At 38.9% G+C, this 15,988-nt stretch overlaps 2 protein-coding genes across 6 annotated transcripts; one reads left to right on the plus strand and one right to left on the minus strand.

The window, feature by feature from the left end:
* Window positions 1-833: 833 nt before the first annotated feature.
* On the plus strand, window positions 834-12,430 carry med24 (mediator complex subunit 24). Of its 4 annotated transcripts, none has more exons than XM_041974351.1 (26): window positions 834-931; window positions 1,201-1,361; window positions 1,435-1,517; window positions 1,603-1,641; window positions 1,731-1,804; window positions 2,146-2,369; window positions 2,682-2,793; window positions 2,899-3,049; window positions 4,111-4,224; window positions 4,593-4,646; window positions 4,763-4,845; window positions 4,987-5,073; window positions 5,329-5,440; window positions 5,669-5,811; window positions 5,917-5,954; window positions 6,068-6,150; window positions 6,283-6,461; window positions 6,626-6,725; window positions 7,108-7,283; window positions 7,386-7,650; window positions 7,780-7,961; window positions 8,054-8,147; window positions 8,294-8,393; window positions 9,832-9,912; window positions 10,616-10,764; window positions 12,106-12,430. In XM_041974351.1, exons 2-26 carry the CDS (start codon window positions 1,232-1,234, stop codon window positions 12,220-12,222), a joined length of 2,970 nt encoding a protein of 989 aa, XP_041830285.1. In that variant the 5' UTR covers window positions 834-931; window positions 1,201-1,231; the 3' UTR covers window positions 12,223-12,430. The 4 variants fall into 4 exon arrangements, with proteins under 4 accessions (XP_041830285.1, XP_041830287.1, XP_041830286.1 ...); XM_041974353.1 differs by having other exon boundaries at window positions 5,341-5,440; XM_041974352.1 differs by having other exon boundaries at window positions 1,228-1,361.
* Window positions 12,431-12,724: 294 nt separating this feature from the next.
* On the minus strand, window positions 12,725-15,711 carry csf3a (colony stimulating factor 3 (granulocyte) a). 2 transcript variants are annotated; one of them, XM_041974356.1, is made up of 5 exons: window positions 15,662-15,711; window positions 15,053-15,219; window positions 13,650-13,757; window positions 13,408-13,548; window positions 12,725-13,318 (listed from the first exon to the last, which is right to left on the minus strand). In XM_041974356.1, the coding sequence occupies exons 1-5, from the start codon at window positions 15,675-15,677 to the stop codon at window positions 13,130-13,132; spliced, it is 621 nt and encodes a 206-aa protein (XP_041830290.1). In that variant the 5' UTR covers window positions 15,678-15,711; the 3' UTR covers window positions 12,725-13,129. The 2 variants fall into 2 exon arrangements, with proteins under 2 accessions (XP_041830290.1, XP_041830291.1); XM_041974357.1 differs by lacking the exon at window positions 15,662-15,711 and adding an exon at window positions 15,528-15,578 and having other exon boundaries at window positions 12,726-13,318.
* Window positions 15,712-15,988: the final 277 nt, after the last annotated feature.

The raw sequence follows: 15,988 nt of genomic DNA on the forward strand, positions 1-15,988 counted from the left end.
TGTCCCAAGACACATACCTTGGTCTAGCCAGGACGCCATCTCCAGTATCAAGCAGAATGATGGTCTTTGTTGTTGTAGGCTCAGTACAGGATCTTCACTGTGTTATTTGGGGGATTTTGATACAGAGAACAGAACTCCTTTTAGTCTAAAGAAGAATGGTTGCCAAAGTGAAAAAGATACAGAAAAACTCAACAGACTATGCTTGAATAAAAGATAAAAACACATAAAAAAAATGCTTTCACAACTAATCTAACCTAAATGTGGTTTGTAGTGACAATGTTATGAATATCTTTTAAGGACATGTTTGCTAGATAAGTATAATGTTCTGCTTTGCACCTATAACCTGTGACATAATTGGCAAAACCCTGCTGAACAGAACTGAACTGACTCAGAATAAATGAGTGAAGTTACATAAGACAGCAAGGCATTCAACTGTATTCAATAGACAAGGGAAGTGGCTATTCCTTTCTATCTTTTTCTCTTATTATTATTAAACATTGAACTTGTGTTAGCAATTATGTTACTGACTGTTCTCAAAAATCAAGAAAAAATAGAAAAGCAAAATTTAGGCTTGCTTTAAATGGTTTCGTTTTTCCTCTGGTTCGCCAAATAAACAAATACATATGTAACTCATTCCATCTGCGTGAATGTTTCTGTTCACTTTCCTCTCTGATTTTACACACTGATTATCTTGCTCTGTTACTGTGTGTATAGCGACCTCGTGTGTATATCAACAAGCATTACTCTGCATTCAACCAATGAACAGCGGGACTTCTCTTCAACCAATCATAGAAAAGAACACAGTGATGCCAGAAGTTCTGAGCCAGTGAACGCGTTCGTCTTTCATAACAACAATGGCGTACCTTGCAAAGTAAAGCGCGACGGACCTATAAACACACACAATTTACGCCAGAAAAAGTCCATAAATCAGGTAAGATTTACATGTACTATAATGCCATGTGTTAATTATAACGTTGTGTGAATATGTTTGGTCTTCTCTACTGTGACACTCGTATGCTTTTGTACGCAAGAAAACTTTTTTTTTTCTAAAACAGATGATGAATGGTGCCGCTAGCTAACGGCTAACATGCTAATAAATAGGATAAAATTAGCTTGACTGAACGGCATTACCTACATTTTTCGATAAAACAGACCGTTATGCAGTTGCTCTGCTTTGAAAACGTAATCCTATTTCCACAGGCGTGTGTGCTTGTGGTCGTTATTTAGCAGGATGAAGGTGGTAAATTTGAAGCAAGCCATACTGCAGGCTTGGAAAGAACGATGGAGTGACTATCAATGGGCAATAAACATCAAGAAAAACTTTCCAAAAGGGGCATCATGGGACTACCTCAATCTTGCAGGTTTGTGATTATATTTTGACATTTAATCGATAACCAAAATCTTCTGTGACTAAATGCTCATTGTGTATCACAGAGGCTCTGATGGAGCAGGCTATGATTGGTCCTTCTCCCAACCCACTCATATTGTCTTACCTCAAATATGCCATAAGTTCACAGGTAAGAAAAGAAGAATTACAATTAAAATATTGTGTAACTGAACAGTATTTTGCAAATTGTCAATTATATCCTCTCTTGTCTTTAGATGGTGTCTTATTCCAGTGTTCTCACAGCAATCAGCAAGGTAGTTTAGTGCTTGCATAACCATTATTATAGCATAATATTTACTAGATGATTTCCAGGGGTTTCACAGATTTGTCTCTGTTCAAATAGTTTGATGATTTTTCCCGAGAGCTGTGTGTCAAATCACTGTTGGAGATAATGGACATGTTCTGCCATCGTCTCAGGTATGTCTAACAATCCCCCCATATTAAAGAATCTATATAAAATCAACATTTTTTAAAATAGTTTTATTAACTACATCTAAAGTTGTAATATTTATTTATTTATTTATTTTTATGAAAAACAATAAATTTGGAGTTGATCTTATCACCCATCTGCATCATCTGTAGTGGATTGTGCTATGCATCTATACATGCTTCTCATTGATTTGCTCCTAAACAAAAATGCTAAATGGCCTTAAAAGCTTTCAAAATGAATAACAAAATAATGTCATGATATTATGAAGTTAAAGCTTGTGTTCAGTTAAGCTTCCTTTTGTCTTCTGCTTCATCTGTCTCGCACACAGCTGTCATGGAAAAGCAGAGGAATGCATCGGGCTCTGTCGGGCCCTGCTGGCTGTGTTAGTCTGGCTGTTGCAGGGTTGTGCGTTGTATTGTGAGAGACTGAGAGAGCTGGGTCCACCAGTGAGCATAGAAGCCAGTCTCAGAGCCTGTCAGGAAAGGCTGCATAACCTGATGAAGAGCACCAAGAACAGAGCTCTGGTCCACATTGCCAGACTGGAAGATCAAGGTGTTAAAAACTGGAAGTTTCCATATTGATGCTTTCTGTTATCAGTCTCTATTCTCTTAGTCTATAATGGACTTGTATTTTTGGAAAGTGTTCAAACCTGAATTCCTGAAACTTCTTTGGTTTTAATTAATAACTTACTATTTGGTTAAAACCTTTGGAATAATATGGTTTTTTTTATGAAAAGTATTGGAGATCAGCAGATGTAATGGTAGTATGCCACCTATGCTGAAGAAAATATTATTTATGTCTTGTCTTTATTCTACGTGCTTGTACTGAGCTTGGCATCTTACAGTTGCTGCTCCTTTTTTACAGGATCCTGGAGCAACGTAGAGCAAGCTGTGCTCAAAGTTACAGACGCCCTTGGCAATGTGTCTAACCAGACATTGAGGACTAAATTAGAAGACTCCTTGTCTCTGGTACAAAGGTGAAGGTTCCTTTGTAACACAGAGTTGTTGAACTCTCACAGTGGTTAAACTGAGAGACAATCACAAGCCATCATCCCCGGACTAACTCTTTGTTTTTTCCCCAGTATTCCCATGATGCTTTCTATGCAGTGTGACCCTCCAGTCCATGCCTCCTTCCCGTCAGTCCACGCTTTCATCATGCTGGAGGGGACCATGAATTTGACAGGAGAGACACAACCTCTGGTGGAGCAGCTAATGATGATCAAGAGAATGCAGGTGAACATGAAATTGTTGAAAATTGTAATATTGCATCTGTTTCAGACAATTTCTCAAACTAAGATTAAACTTATTCATTTTATATTGGGAAACATGGAATAAGATAGCCCAGTATATAAACATTAGCTTCATTTTTGTCACCAGGACCAGTTACCAGTGTCAAAGGTTGTGCTTGAAGTGGAAAATTAACTGTTAATATGCAATATTTTAGCCAGTGGAGGCAATTGTGTGTTTTTATGTGCAACAAAACAACTTGGCTTACACATATTATTTAATGAACTGCACAGTCATCCAGTGGATAATAGCTTATTAATGTGTTAGTAAGTAGGTAAGCAAGTTAGACTTGAGCGACGTCACACATAAATTACCATGAAATGGCTATTTTAATTATGTCTTATAAACTCTTTCTCTGGACAGGATTTTTATTTTTAATAATAAAGGAGAATAGTCTGTAAATAAGATTTTATAACTGATATTATCAAAAGAAAAAGTTCAACTGTAAACAGAATTAATGTCTTTGGATCAGTTGCTCAGATTTTTCACCACCACAAGTTCACCACCCATATATAGAGATTTATGCTTAGGAATTTCATGATCATTAAATTTGTTTTACAGTTTTTATCTACAGTTAGTAGTTGTGAACAGTTCAGTTATCATTTTAGTTTAAACATAATAGTTTAATAACACACAGTTACCTTATGAAGACATAGTGACATGCTGAATCCTTTAGCAACTTTTTTTGTTGGATTTAGTAAATAAATCTGGTTAATGTCAGTAGAAGAATCGATAATGTCAGTAAGGTAATTAAAATGCAGTCTCCCAAATATTAGACCTCTGAGAGCTTTTTATTAAAACCAGCACAGAGGGGGATACAGTAAAATGAAGGTAATAAAATTAAAGACCAAGGTGAAAAATGTTTCAGGAAGTGATTGCAAACATTTCTGTGAAGTCCAGCACTTCATATAAAATTTGAAGGAGGGAAAAATGCAGTCAGGCTATGCATTTAGGGATTTTTTTTTCCTCCTTAAGCAGCATTTAACTTTAATTGTTTGTCTGTTAAGCGAATTCCTGCTCCACTTTTCATCCTGGAGATATGGAAAGCTTGTTTCACTGGCCTCATCGAGTCACCAGAGGGCACAGAGGAGCTGAAATGGACTGCTTTCACTTTCCTGAAGGTAATATGTGCTTCAGAGAGAAAGACTTGCACCTCTTATCTTCTTTTTATGCGCTTTTATCTTTCTTTAATGTTAGTACTGATTGTGTTTTAGATTTTAAAGTATCGTGTTGAGTCATTGCTGGACGACTAATGTGTCAATCATTAAATGAATAAATCCAGTTGTACATTTTAACATTTTAACAAAGTTCTTATTTCTGATTCTGTTTTTAATTTGCTGTGTGAATGTAGAACCATGAATATTTTACTGCATGTATTAAAATAAATTAATAATTGTTTCTGTGAGCTGTAGACTTCAGTGACCACTTTAAAAGAAGATTATGCTTAATTGCAAACTAAGCACTTACATGAAAATCTGTCTTATCATAGATCCCACAAGTTCTACTCAGGCTGAAGAAATACCCCCAGGCTGACAAAGGACAGGTAAATCGACAGTAAATAACTATGATATGTAGAGAATTATGGGTATTTGGTATTTCAAATGTATTTTGCAGAACCTTAAATGTCACTTGTAAAGATGGCAGTTGTGGTTTTTCCAGGATTTTATGGACGATGTGAATGTTGGATTTCAATACTTGCTTAAACTGACACCACTGTTGGACAAAGCAGATCAGAGATGCAAGTGAGTGCTCAAAACTGCAACCATCTTTGTTGCTTTTAAGCTTATAGTAGGACAATGTAGAAATACTGTAGAAATACCTAAAAAGCCAACACCAAAGATAAAAATCTTTCCTTGCTGTTTTTCCTGTCATTCTTTACATAGTTGTGACTGCCTTGGCATGCTCTTACAAGAGTGTAACAAGCTTGGACTCCTGTCGGATTCAAACACAGAAATACTCACATCAAAACGGTATGAGTTTCTTTGATATCAAAAAACCTGCTGAGGGCTACAGAAATTACAACTGTAGGGACAGCTTGATGCAACACATACCTCCTCTTTCCTTTCCTCTTTATTTTCTAAAGTTTTATTGGAAATGAGAATGGCGTTTTGGACATCACATTAACACCGTACACACCGGCACTCTCCCACCCTACCCCTACCCCACCCCCATGTCTTCTCTACCCCCTCCTTTCCTGTCCTCCTCCCCCTGCAAATTTGATTCAGGGCCGAGGACAGTGAGTTCGCCCCAAGGCTAAAGACAGCAGAAAATGCTAACATCCAGCCGAACCCAGGTCTTATCCTGAGAGCAGAGCCCACTGTCACCAATATTTTAAAGGTAGTGCACCATTACATGATGTGAAGCATGACGGGCAGTCTAGACTTGACAATAATAGATAAGAATTAGCAAAGTTTTATTATATAAAAATGGTTAAAGGATCTCTGTACATGGTGAAAAGAGAATTATTAAAAATGTCACTGGGGAAAGGTGGTTCTTAAAAAGCCTAACACTGTTAAAAAAAAAAAAAAAAAAACATTAACAAATGCATCCCTCCTTGTTTATTAGACCGTAGATGCAGACCACTCTAAATCCCCTGAGGGCCTTCTCGGGGTCCTTGGACACATGCTGTCGGGGAAGAGTCTGGACCTGCTCCTGGCTGCAGCAGCAGCTACTGGCAAACTCAAATCCTTTGCTAGAAAATTCATAAAGTGAGTAACTTTATGACAGAGCAAGTAGTAAAACTGGAGTTTTTCAACTGCTGGATATTTTGTCGTAATCTTTCAGATAATTAGTTTTCTTCTCTTTTCATTCAGGCTTAACGAGTTTCCCAAGCACATCAGTGGCGAAGGATGTAAGTCCAAATGCAAGAGTGACAAGTTCCAATTTGGGAATTTCTGGCCTCACTGACATGCTTTCTGTTTAAAAAGTTATTAACATCAAGGATGTTTCCTTTCTTTTCCATAGCCAAGTCTGCGTCTGTACGGGCCCTGCTCTTCGACATTTCCTTCCTGATGCTCTGCCATGTAGTACAGACATACGGTTCTGAGGTATGTTGATGTTATTCAGCACATTCCTCATATGTGTGGATTTCACAGTAACCTAAGCTTACAGTTTAGATTGCTGAACAGAAGAATACAGTTTCATCAGAAAATGTGTCATTTGTTCCATTTCCACTCCAGGTCATCTTGTCTGACCCCAGTCCATCGGGTGAAACGCCCTTCTTTGAAACTTGGCTGCAGACATGTATGCCTGAAGAGGGAAAAACTCTGAACCCAGATCATCCCTGCTTCAGGCCAGAGCCTGGAAAGGTGGAGAGTCTGGTGACCCTGTTGAACAACTCCTCAGAGATGAAACTTGTGTAAGTTGCACGTTAATGTGCAGTTTCAGACAACACTCTTGTGTAAGAGAAGAAACACTGAGACGTAAATTTTAGTCTGATTATTTGATTTTAGTTGGGACAATTTTTACACATGGAAAGGAGTGCTTTACGTGTTGCTTTTCTCTGTTTATCTGCTGTTAAAGTCAGGTGAAATGGCATGAAATCTGCCTCAGCATTCCAGCAGCCATATTGGAAGTTCTCAATGCGTGGGAGAATGGTGTGCTTTCTGTGGAGGCAGTGCAGGTCCGTTGTCATTTCACAGTTTCTATTTTTTTGTCTCTTCGTCATTGGAAAATGTTGTGTTATGGTTCATATGATGTTTAGACATAATGAAACCACTCTTACACTAAAAGAAACCTGTCTGCTCCCTACTTCTTTTTTATTTTGACTCATTACTGAAGTTAGCATTACATATTCTGTGGAAAAAGACTAAAACTTGCAACAGCATGATGTGGAGATTAACCAGAGTTCCTGTTTTCGTTTCTGTTCCATTCAAGTTCTTTGGATGTCACAGTGCGGAGTGACGTAATTTTAGTCAGATCCTCTCATCTTTTCCAGAATGTGTATCTTTCTAACCACATTTTTCCTTCCTCTGTTTGGTATGGTCATCCTTTCTTGAGTGTAGAAGATCACTGACAACATTAAGGGGAAAGTGTGCAGCATGGCTGTCTGTGCAGTGGCGTGGCTGGTGGCCCACGTCAGGATGCTGGGGAGAGACGAGAGAGAGAAGCCCCAGACTATGATCCGACAGCTTGTAACCCCACTGTATGCAGAGAACACCCTTCAGTTTTACAATGAACGGTAAAAATAAATTAAATCAGCACAACATTTAGCATATTCCTTTCCTGGATCAGAGGCTAATGAATCCCCAACTACCATATCTCCCTCCTAAAATTTCACCAGGGTAATCATTATGAGTTCCATCATGGAGCACATGTGTGCCGACGTCTTTCAGCAAACAGGTGCAGCTCTCCGTCCTCCAATGGAGGGTCAGGAACCGATCCCCTACCGCAACCTGCTGCCCGCCAAAGAGCCCATCCAAAAGGCCCTCAGCAGCCAGTTCCAGGCAGTGCTGCGCAAAGGCTGGGTAGACAGTCGAGCTCTGCATCTATTTGAGAGTCTTCTCAGTATGGGAGGGGTCTTCTGGTTCACTAACAATTTGGTCAAGGTGAGAGGATAGAGTGGACGAGCTGATGTGTGAAAACATTTACATTTACAGGCTGCAAATAACCCTTAGCAAGAGTAAGGTTAACAATCTGATCACCTGATTTTTATGCTGCTGTGTGTCAAATTGCAGGAGCTACTGAAGGAAACACGACAGGAGTGGGCCAATCGAGCGGTTGAATTACTCTACAGCATCTTCTGTTTGGACACACAGCAGATCACCCTGACACTGCTGGGTACCATATTGCCCAACCTGCTCACAGACTCCGCCCACTGGCGCTGCTTATCAGACCCTCCTGGAAAGGCTTTGGCTAAGTAAGAAATGCTTTATATCTTTAAGCGAATAGCAGCAGTGTTTAGAGTATTTTTGCTACTTGTCTAACCCAACTCTCCCAATGAAACTTCAGATTGTCAGTGTGGTGTGCTCTCAGCTCGTACTCCTCCCACCACAAAGGCCTGTTCTCAGCTCGCCAGCGAAAAAGGCAGAGAGAAGATATTGAGGTAAAAGTGCAAATAAGACCTGCATATTTTGTTTTTTGTTTCTTTTTAAAGCTATTTCAGTTAATGACAAGACACTATACTCAGGATATTGGCACAGAAAGAAACACTTGTCCTTTTTTTTTTTTTTTGTATATTATTGACCACAGGACTACAACAGCCTCTTTCCGTTGGACGACACTCAACCATCCAAACTAATGAGGCTGCTGAGCTCCAATGAGGATGAGCCTGTAGCTCTTTCTAGTCCAGGTTGGTCTATTTATGTCCAGATTTTAATGCAAGTTTTAAATATGAAGGTTCCAAGCCTTATAAAAATGTGTGTTTCAGTCTGAGCTGAGGATTATGCAAATACCAGGTGATTTTTTTAAAACTGCAGAGACTTTCTAAGATCCTGTTTCTAGCAGGTTACTCCATGTAAGCACTTGATTTAAATAAAAAAGGGATAGGCTTAATGTTTTGTCTCCGTATTAATTTTTTTGGCGAGTGTCTTGCCTGTCGGCAGGTTCTAACTTGAGCTCTGCAGTATAATGTGAAGTTTCTTTGAACAGTTCAGTACTAAGCAGCAATGCTGAGATTATTATGGAGAGCAATAGCAGCATTGTATTGTTCTCACTCAGTATTTGTGTTACCCTTTGCACATGACTGATGTAATGAGCTTGCAGACTACCAGCTTTGGAAATTTTGACTTTTTTTGTTTTGACCACAGCTTTAGGGAGAAATCCTCAGACAAGATGTCAAAGATACTGTATTGCTTTACTCAGGAAACTGTATGAGCTATTTGCAGTCGTTCAGTTTCCTTCACCTTCGGCTGCAAACCTCAGCTGAGTTGGGAGGTTTTGGTTTGGGGATTTCTTTCTTGGACAGCAGCTTGTCAGCCCCAATAAATGTAGAAATTTCTTGACTGTAGGAAATTACACCGATGTTCCCACAGCTTCCAATTCATTGCACTTCTGAACCTTGTTGTTTCCTGCTTGTTCTTGACAATCCCAAACCATTTTGCTCTCAGATGAGGGAGACAGTTTGGGTGTTGTTCCTGAGGATGACAAAGTGGCTACATTTTCCAATGACACTTAAACTTCTTAAAACTGATTAACTCGATTAGAAGTAGCTGCAAGAGACATTACTGACTTGTCTTCCTCTTTCTCATATGTGCATTCAGCTCCTTGGACTTTCCCGTTGTGCTGTGTAGAGGTCAACCCATTGACTGCTAATACAACTTTTTTTGCTGGTGTCACAGTGACTCAATCAAACGTAATCAATCGCGTCCACTGAAAACATGTCTTAGAACTTTCAGGATTTTCTGAACTCGCCTACATGAATAGGTGATTTATAAAATCCTAGATATGATAATAAATATACTTTCTTGTATACAAAAAATAGTCTTTGTTGTAGATGTGCTTTTTAATTTTGGCATTCTGCTACAGAGAAGAAAAGAAATGTCGTGATGATATCTGAACAAAGTTTGCAGTAAAATTTAAATGTGTCTGATAAGGTTGTTTTTGGAACTAAATATTATGCAAGACAGCGGAGGAAGGAAGAGCTCCAGTCTTGCAACCTTTTACTTAAAAAAACAGCAGATATGTTCGACTAGCAAACTTGAAGTTCCTTATTTTCTTTATTAATGTCTCCAGTGACTGTAAACGTATCATTTCATCAGCTGTTTCCCTTGTTTCATGTTACTGCGTAGGAGACCGATCGATGAGCAGTTCGCTGTCTGCCTCCCAGCTCCACACTGTCAACATGAGGGACCCTCTCAACAGAGTCCTGGGTGAGATTTTACTTCGTGGTATCTGGATGATCACCGTTCTTTTTGAAAGAAATAAACCAACTCATGTGTACTCGGCCTTCATGAATAAATTAAACTTGTAATGAATTATTTTACAAGAAATAAAAGAGAAAATTATGAACACAGAAGCTCCCATGCAAGAACACTGGGGGGGTAACTCATTTATTTATTCCTTATATGTGCTACCAGCTTTAAATCAGCCTGTTTATTTAAACAGCGGCATAATTATGACTTGCTTCACCTCCATGTGAGATGGCATGATCTCAGCACGTACTGAGGAAAAATGTCAAACAGTTTTACTTCCTTTTTTTTCAGACTTGTGGTTTGTGCCAGTACTGGTTGTGTTTAAGTGGCTGCAGTTGGCTATCACCATGTAGACACTTGTTATTCATGTTTTTTTTTTTGTTTGTTTGTTTGTTTTTTTTAATCCTACCTAAGGTGAAAATGTGTTTGAAAACCAAGCATCACACGTGAATAAAAGTTGAAAATAAGGTCTTAAGTTATTTTAAAAAGCATAATAAATATTAAAGAATAGCAAAAATTTAGATTAGATGGAAAAGTCTGAAAGATCCTAGTAATAAAAGTACCTTAAAAACTAATGTCCATCAGTTTACCTCACCATGAAAAGGGACAGGTGATTTGTAAAACAGCATTAATAACACTCGTCTTGTTTTCTTCTCCCTAGCCAATCTTTTCCTGTTAATTTCCTCCATCTTGGGCTCGAAGATGGCCGGCCCTCACACCCAGTTTGTGCAGAGTTTTATGGAAGAATGTGTCGAATGTCTGGAGCAGGGAAGCCGTGGGAGCATCCTGCAATTCATGCCTTTCACAATGGTGAGTTATGCACTGGGAGGAGAAATGATGTCGGGAAGATAGAGAGGAGGCTTGACAGGTGGGATTATGGGAAGGGAGAGAAATGAGCTTTGCATCAGACTTTACTGGAAAGGGTTGGGACTTTGTTCTTAAACGCATTCTGTTGTGCTGACTGTATGGGATAAGCTTTGTGCCACTGGGGAGCGAAACTGAATTCTTTATATTTGAATTTGAATCATTCAATTTGAATCTGAATATGCCTGTTTGAATAATTGCTTAAAAAACTGAATCCAAATGACCATATTTGATATTGAATCTTTGTTTTTTGAATGTGTATATTGGTAAAGTTGAAACTTTTGTATTTGAAAAAATTCTTTCCCAAATTCATTGTCATAGTTCAGTTTCAGTTCTCTCCATTCAAATTCAGATCTGAAATTCAAATTCAGATCTGAAATACAAATTCAGATCTGAAATTCAAACTTTTGTGCCACACATCCGGGACCTGACGTGAGGCAAAACTAGTCGATCGCAGATGTTCTCAATGGCTACAAGCAGAGGGGTGGCGAGGGGAGGGGTGGCGGCGGGGAGAGAAAGAGAGAGAGAGAAATGGAGAGACGCTAAGATCCAGGCCAGCCTCTCTCGCTACAACCAGCCCACAGTGGCAAACCACTGAGACCGTTGAGGAAACAGTAACTACCGCTACAGAAATGGCAAGTGCCGTTGTAGCGAGAGTGGCTGGCCTGGATCTAAGCGTCTCTCCATTTCTCTGTCTCTTTCTCTCCCCGCCACCACCCTCCCCTCGCCCTCCCTCTGCTTGTAGCTGTTGAGAACAACTGCACAAAACTGACGTTACTCCGTCTGCGATCGACTAGTTTTGCCTCACGTCAGGTCCCGGATGTGTGGCACAAAAGTTTGAATTTCAGATCTGAATTTGAATTTCAGATCTGAATTTGAATGGAGAGAACTGAAACTGAACTATGAAAATGAATTCGGGAAAAAAAATTTTCACGTACAAAAGTTTCAACTTTACCAATATACACATTCAAAAAACAAAGATTCAATATCAAATATGGTCATTTGGATTCAGTTTTTTTAAGCAATTATTCAAACAGGCATATTCAGATTCAAACTGAATGATTCGTATTCAAATATAAAGAATTCAAATTCGCTCCACAGTGGCACAAAGTTTATCCCATAAACCATAACATTAAAAATGTGTTCACTTTTTTCTTGCCATTGAAATAAATTGCAGCTCCAAAGAACCGAAGCAAGGCCCACCACCTAGCTTGACCAACACAATACCTTTCACAACGTTTCATCAGTCTCATATGAAAATAATTGTTTGTCTTTATTGGTATTCAGGTTTCAGAGTTGGTGAAGCTGCCCGCTTTGGCCAAACCTAAAGTTGTCTTGGCTATCACTGACTTGACGCTGCCACTGGGGAGGAGAGTTGCTGCAAAAGCCATCTCTGCTCTGTAAACCCTGGATTCCAGATTACTTCAGTCCAAACACATTTGATGAATTTATCCTGTTTGTGAGTGAAGTACAACAAATGGGTAATAGGTTTTGAAGCTGGAACCTTTTTTAATGTACTTATTCTGATAAAAATTGTAAATGCATTCTGTCTTTTGCTTTTCATACTTTAAGAATTGTGTAAATAAGTTTTGGAATTAAAAGAGAAAATGTAGATCCTCTGTCGTGAACTTTTTTCCAAACATGCTTATTCACCAGATCACGTTGTTTATACGTATTTTGGAAAGCGGAATGATTCAACATCTGACTGCTGTGATCACATACCCTGTGACAGTGGGGGGGGGGAATGATCACATGCTGGTAAGACCGTCACATGGCAGAAATGGCAAGGGAATCATCCTCAGAGTGGCACAGCTGGGCATTTACCACTTTCACCACAAATTCAAGGAAATCTGTCCGATGACGTGTTAAGAGTTGAGGAACTCTGACCTCAAAACCTGTTTCACTTTTAGTTGCATACGTTCAAGATGATTCACACTGGAATTTATACGCAGATACATCAATGATGCAGCATGTGTTGCCAAATGCCACCACCCGTTTTTCATTGCATGGGCTTCTCAAAACAAACATTTATCTTTGTTTTTTCCTTTTATTTAAGATTAGAAAATGCATGTACTGGAGTTTAATGAGGCATACAAAAAAGAAGTCATGTAAATTAGTATATAGGCCTGTGTTAAAAATTATCAAAAATAAATTTCCTTAATAAATAGTCTTCTTCCCAATTTCATAAATAAATATATAAATACAAATAGATGCAAATAAATATTTAAACAAATAAATAAAAGCCATAGTAAAACATGGCAATATAATGTATGTTTTGGACACGTGCCAAATATAACATGACACCAATTGATCAGCTCTCTGCTTCCTTGTCGGTTTGAGCTAGACTCCGAAGGCAGCGGTCTACATCATCCCCAAAGGCCTGGAGTTGCACCAGAGTCAGGTGTGCTGCCACCTGGACCTCATAATCTCCTGGCAGACGCAGTTCCACTGGAGTTGGGGTCTGTTGCACGACAGCATCCTTTCGGACCAATTTAAGCAGCTGCAAAGCACAAAGGAAAAGCAAACTGTGAAGATGCTAAGATGCAATTTATTTTACTCAAAATAGACCATTTAGAAGGAGTCTCCTACCTTCCTGATCAGAAATCCTAGATCTCTGATGTCAGCTTTTAGATCATTCACTTTATCTTTTACTTCCAGTTTAGGAACTATTGAGTCCAGTAAGGCCTGGTGCAGCTGCAGACCCTCGTATATCCGTGTCAAGGTGTTCTCCTGATAGGAGGAAGCAGAGAAAACTGATAGTTTCTGTTCACTCCCTTTTAAATGTAAAATATATTACAGTTTTTGTCCCCCTGTTGAAGGAAGATGCTTACCAGAATGAAGTTTTCTGAAAGAGGTTTGAGTAAAGGAGCAGAGGGGATGCCAATAGTGGAGGCCATCGTTTGAAACTTTGCATTTTCAGAAGAATTGAGCTGTAGAGTCTGTAGTAAAGTGAAAACATGTAAATATAAAAGACTGCAGCTTGACATGCAAAAGAGACAATGTGCTTTTAAAGGCACTTTTGTTAGCAAAATGCCATATCCTACATTTGGGATTTATATTACATATTGCACACAAATAATACTCAGATTCTAAGTGTAAGTAGTAATCCCACAAAGTAGATTTACGGCAGTACAAATGCAGGCCATGCATTCTCAGAGAAAGTAATTCAAGCACCAAAAGCAAAGACATTTATTATATTACTCAATGTTATAGCACTGGGTCATTACCTCCCTGTTTTAGGAATTCTTATGTAATCCTCATGTTTCTTAACCCTTTGAGCCCTGTACTTGTTTTTTTGTTTTTTTGTTTTTTTGTTTTTTGGCCTCTGCTAAAAAATTTCATACCCATAGTGAAATCAGTATATCTCTGCAACCACAAGGTCTGTTTCAATACATCTGGAGTCATAGTAGAGGGGACGCTTCTGAGATTTGTAAAGTTATGTAAATAATAGCATGTAAATGAAGACGGCACATAGCACAAATGAAAAAAAGTTTTAGGCTGTCTAAAAAAAAAACACTTTCTGTGTTAATATAAACATCCCTTTGGAATGATGCAAGTATACCTCTATGAAATTGTAGTACAATATTTTTACATTAGCTATGTCTGCAAGGCCCAAGTCTGATAAAATGAAACAGAACAGATTTAGAACATGAGAAAGGTTTTGGTAGAGAAAGATAAGAGGAGATCTAAAAGGTCATTTTTGATCATCTCTTCTTAACGTCCCCCATTTGGGGTACGTCAGATAAACATTTATGTCTCTGGTTGCTTTAAATGCTTAATTCAATGTTGGAAATACAGTAGTAAGTGATTAAGGTATAAGTATTTTTAAGTTGTAATAAAGCATAGTAATTGTTTTAACATGTAAAAAAAAATCGTTTTTCCCTGATTATATAATCATATAACACTTGGAATAAAGCCTCTCACTAAAAAGATTATTCCTGGTTCCTAATAGAAGTTGGTTTGTCCAGGCTCAGATATGGAATACGTCCAGAACAGCCACATTGCAGACGAAAAACTATTTTATAATAACTGAGTATACACTCTGACATAAATAAAGGCAGTGCTGCCGATTGTGAAGACTTCACAGCCCCAGTAACTGGGCCACACTGACTGTGTGGCTCCTCATCCTGAGGCACCGTGCGATACAGAATTATGACGCAGCAGTATTAGATACACTTTAAACACGTTTCTGTCAAAAGAAAAACCAAAGGTGTCTCCAGGACGCGTCTCTCACCTTTATATGAATGCAGGACTTGTGCGTGTCCGGTATAGACCGCAGCATCTTATCTGTTAAACTTCGGCTTCTCTGCAGATCCTCCTGAAACACCGGATCACCAACAAGTGTGCTGCTCCCCGACAGAGGTGCGCTTTGGGCGAAGGTAGCCATGAAGCAGACGAAGGCTGCGGGAGAAAAATGGAAAGGAAAAGGAAGAAAAACAAAAAACCGTCAGCTCCGAGGCATCACAATTAATCCACTTTACCCACACAGCGCAATGTGTGTATGTGGAGAATAACAAGCAGAACAAAGCTCTTTTCTCAGCAGCCCCAGTGCGCAGCAGAACTAGGCACGTCCCCCTCCTCGTGGCCCACACTGAAGCTGCATTAGTTCAGTAACTAATCTGAACCCCAAGCTTAAAGTAACTACAGCAGTTTAAATTAGAACATGTGCGCAGATTCAAATAAAACATCTCATCTATCTATAGCAGTACCACTTTCTTAGTGCTGATTGATAGTCCAGATGCTGATCCTCAACCACTGACTTGCAACTTAACATGAAATGTAGTTGAGTTTGATCAGCAAAGAGGAAAAAGTAGCATTTTACAACCATTACCTCACTACTCACCAATCAGTGAATGCATGGTTTTAGTTGGGAAATGTCTCTGATGTCTTGACCTCAAGCAAGCACCACTCATGGTTTATGTTACACTTATCAACATGTGTTTATATAGCCATATATTCCTCCCAGTAAAGGAATTTCCGATTATCTGAAATAATGTCATGCTGTTGCACACCATGTTCCTAGAAATTTATACATTTTGATGGCACTGTGTTGGGACATGGGGTACATCCTGTTTAAGAAATAGGGTTAAAAATAGGCTCCATGACTGACACAATCCTGCATTGGATAAAGCAGGTATAGAAAATGAATGGAATGACCATGGATTTCAAC

Source organism: Melanotaenia boesemani, chromosome 21 (assembly GCF_017639745.1).
Source record: "Melanotaenia boesemani isolate fMelBoe1 chromosome 21, fMelBoe1.pri, whole genome shotgun sequence".
Classification (NCBI taxonomy): domain Eukaryota; kingdom Metazoa; phylum Chordata; class Actinopteri; order Atheriniformes; family Melanotaeniidae; genus Melanotaenia; species Melanotaenia boesemani.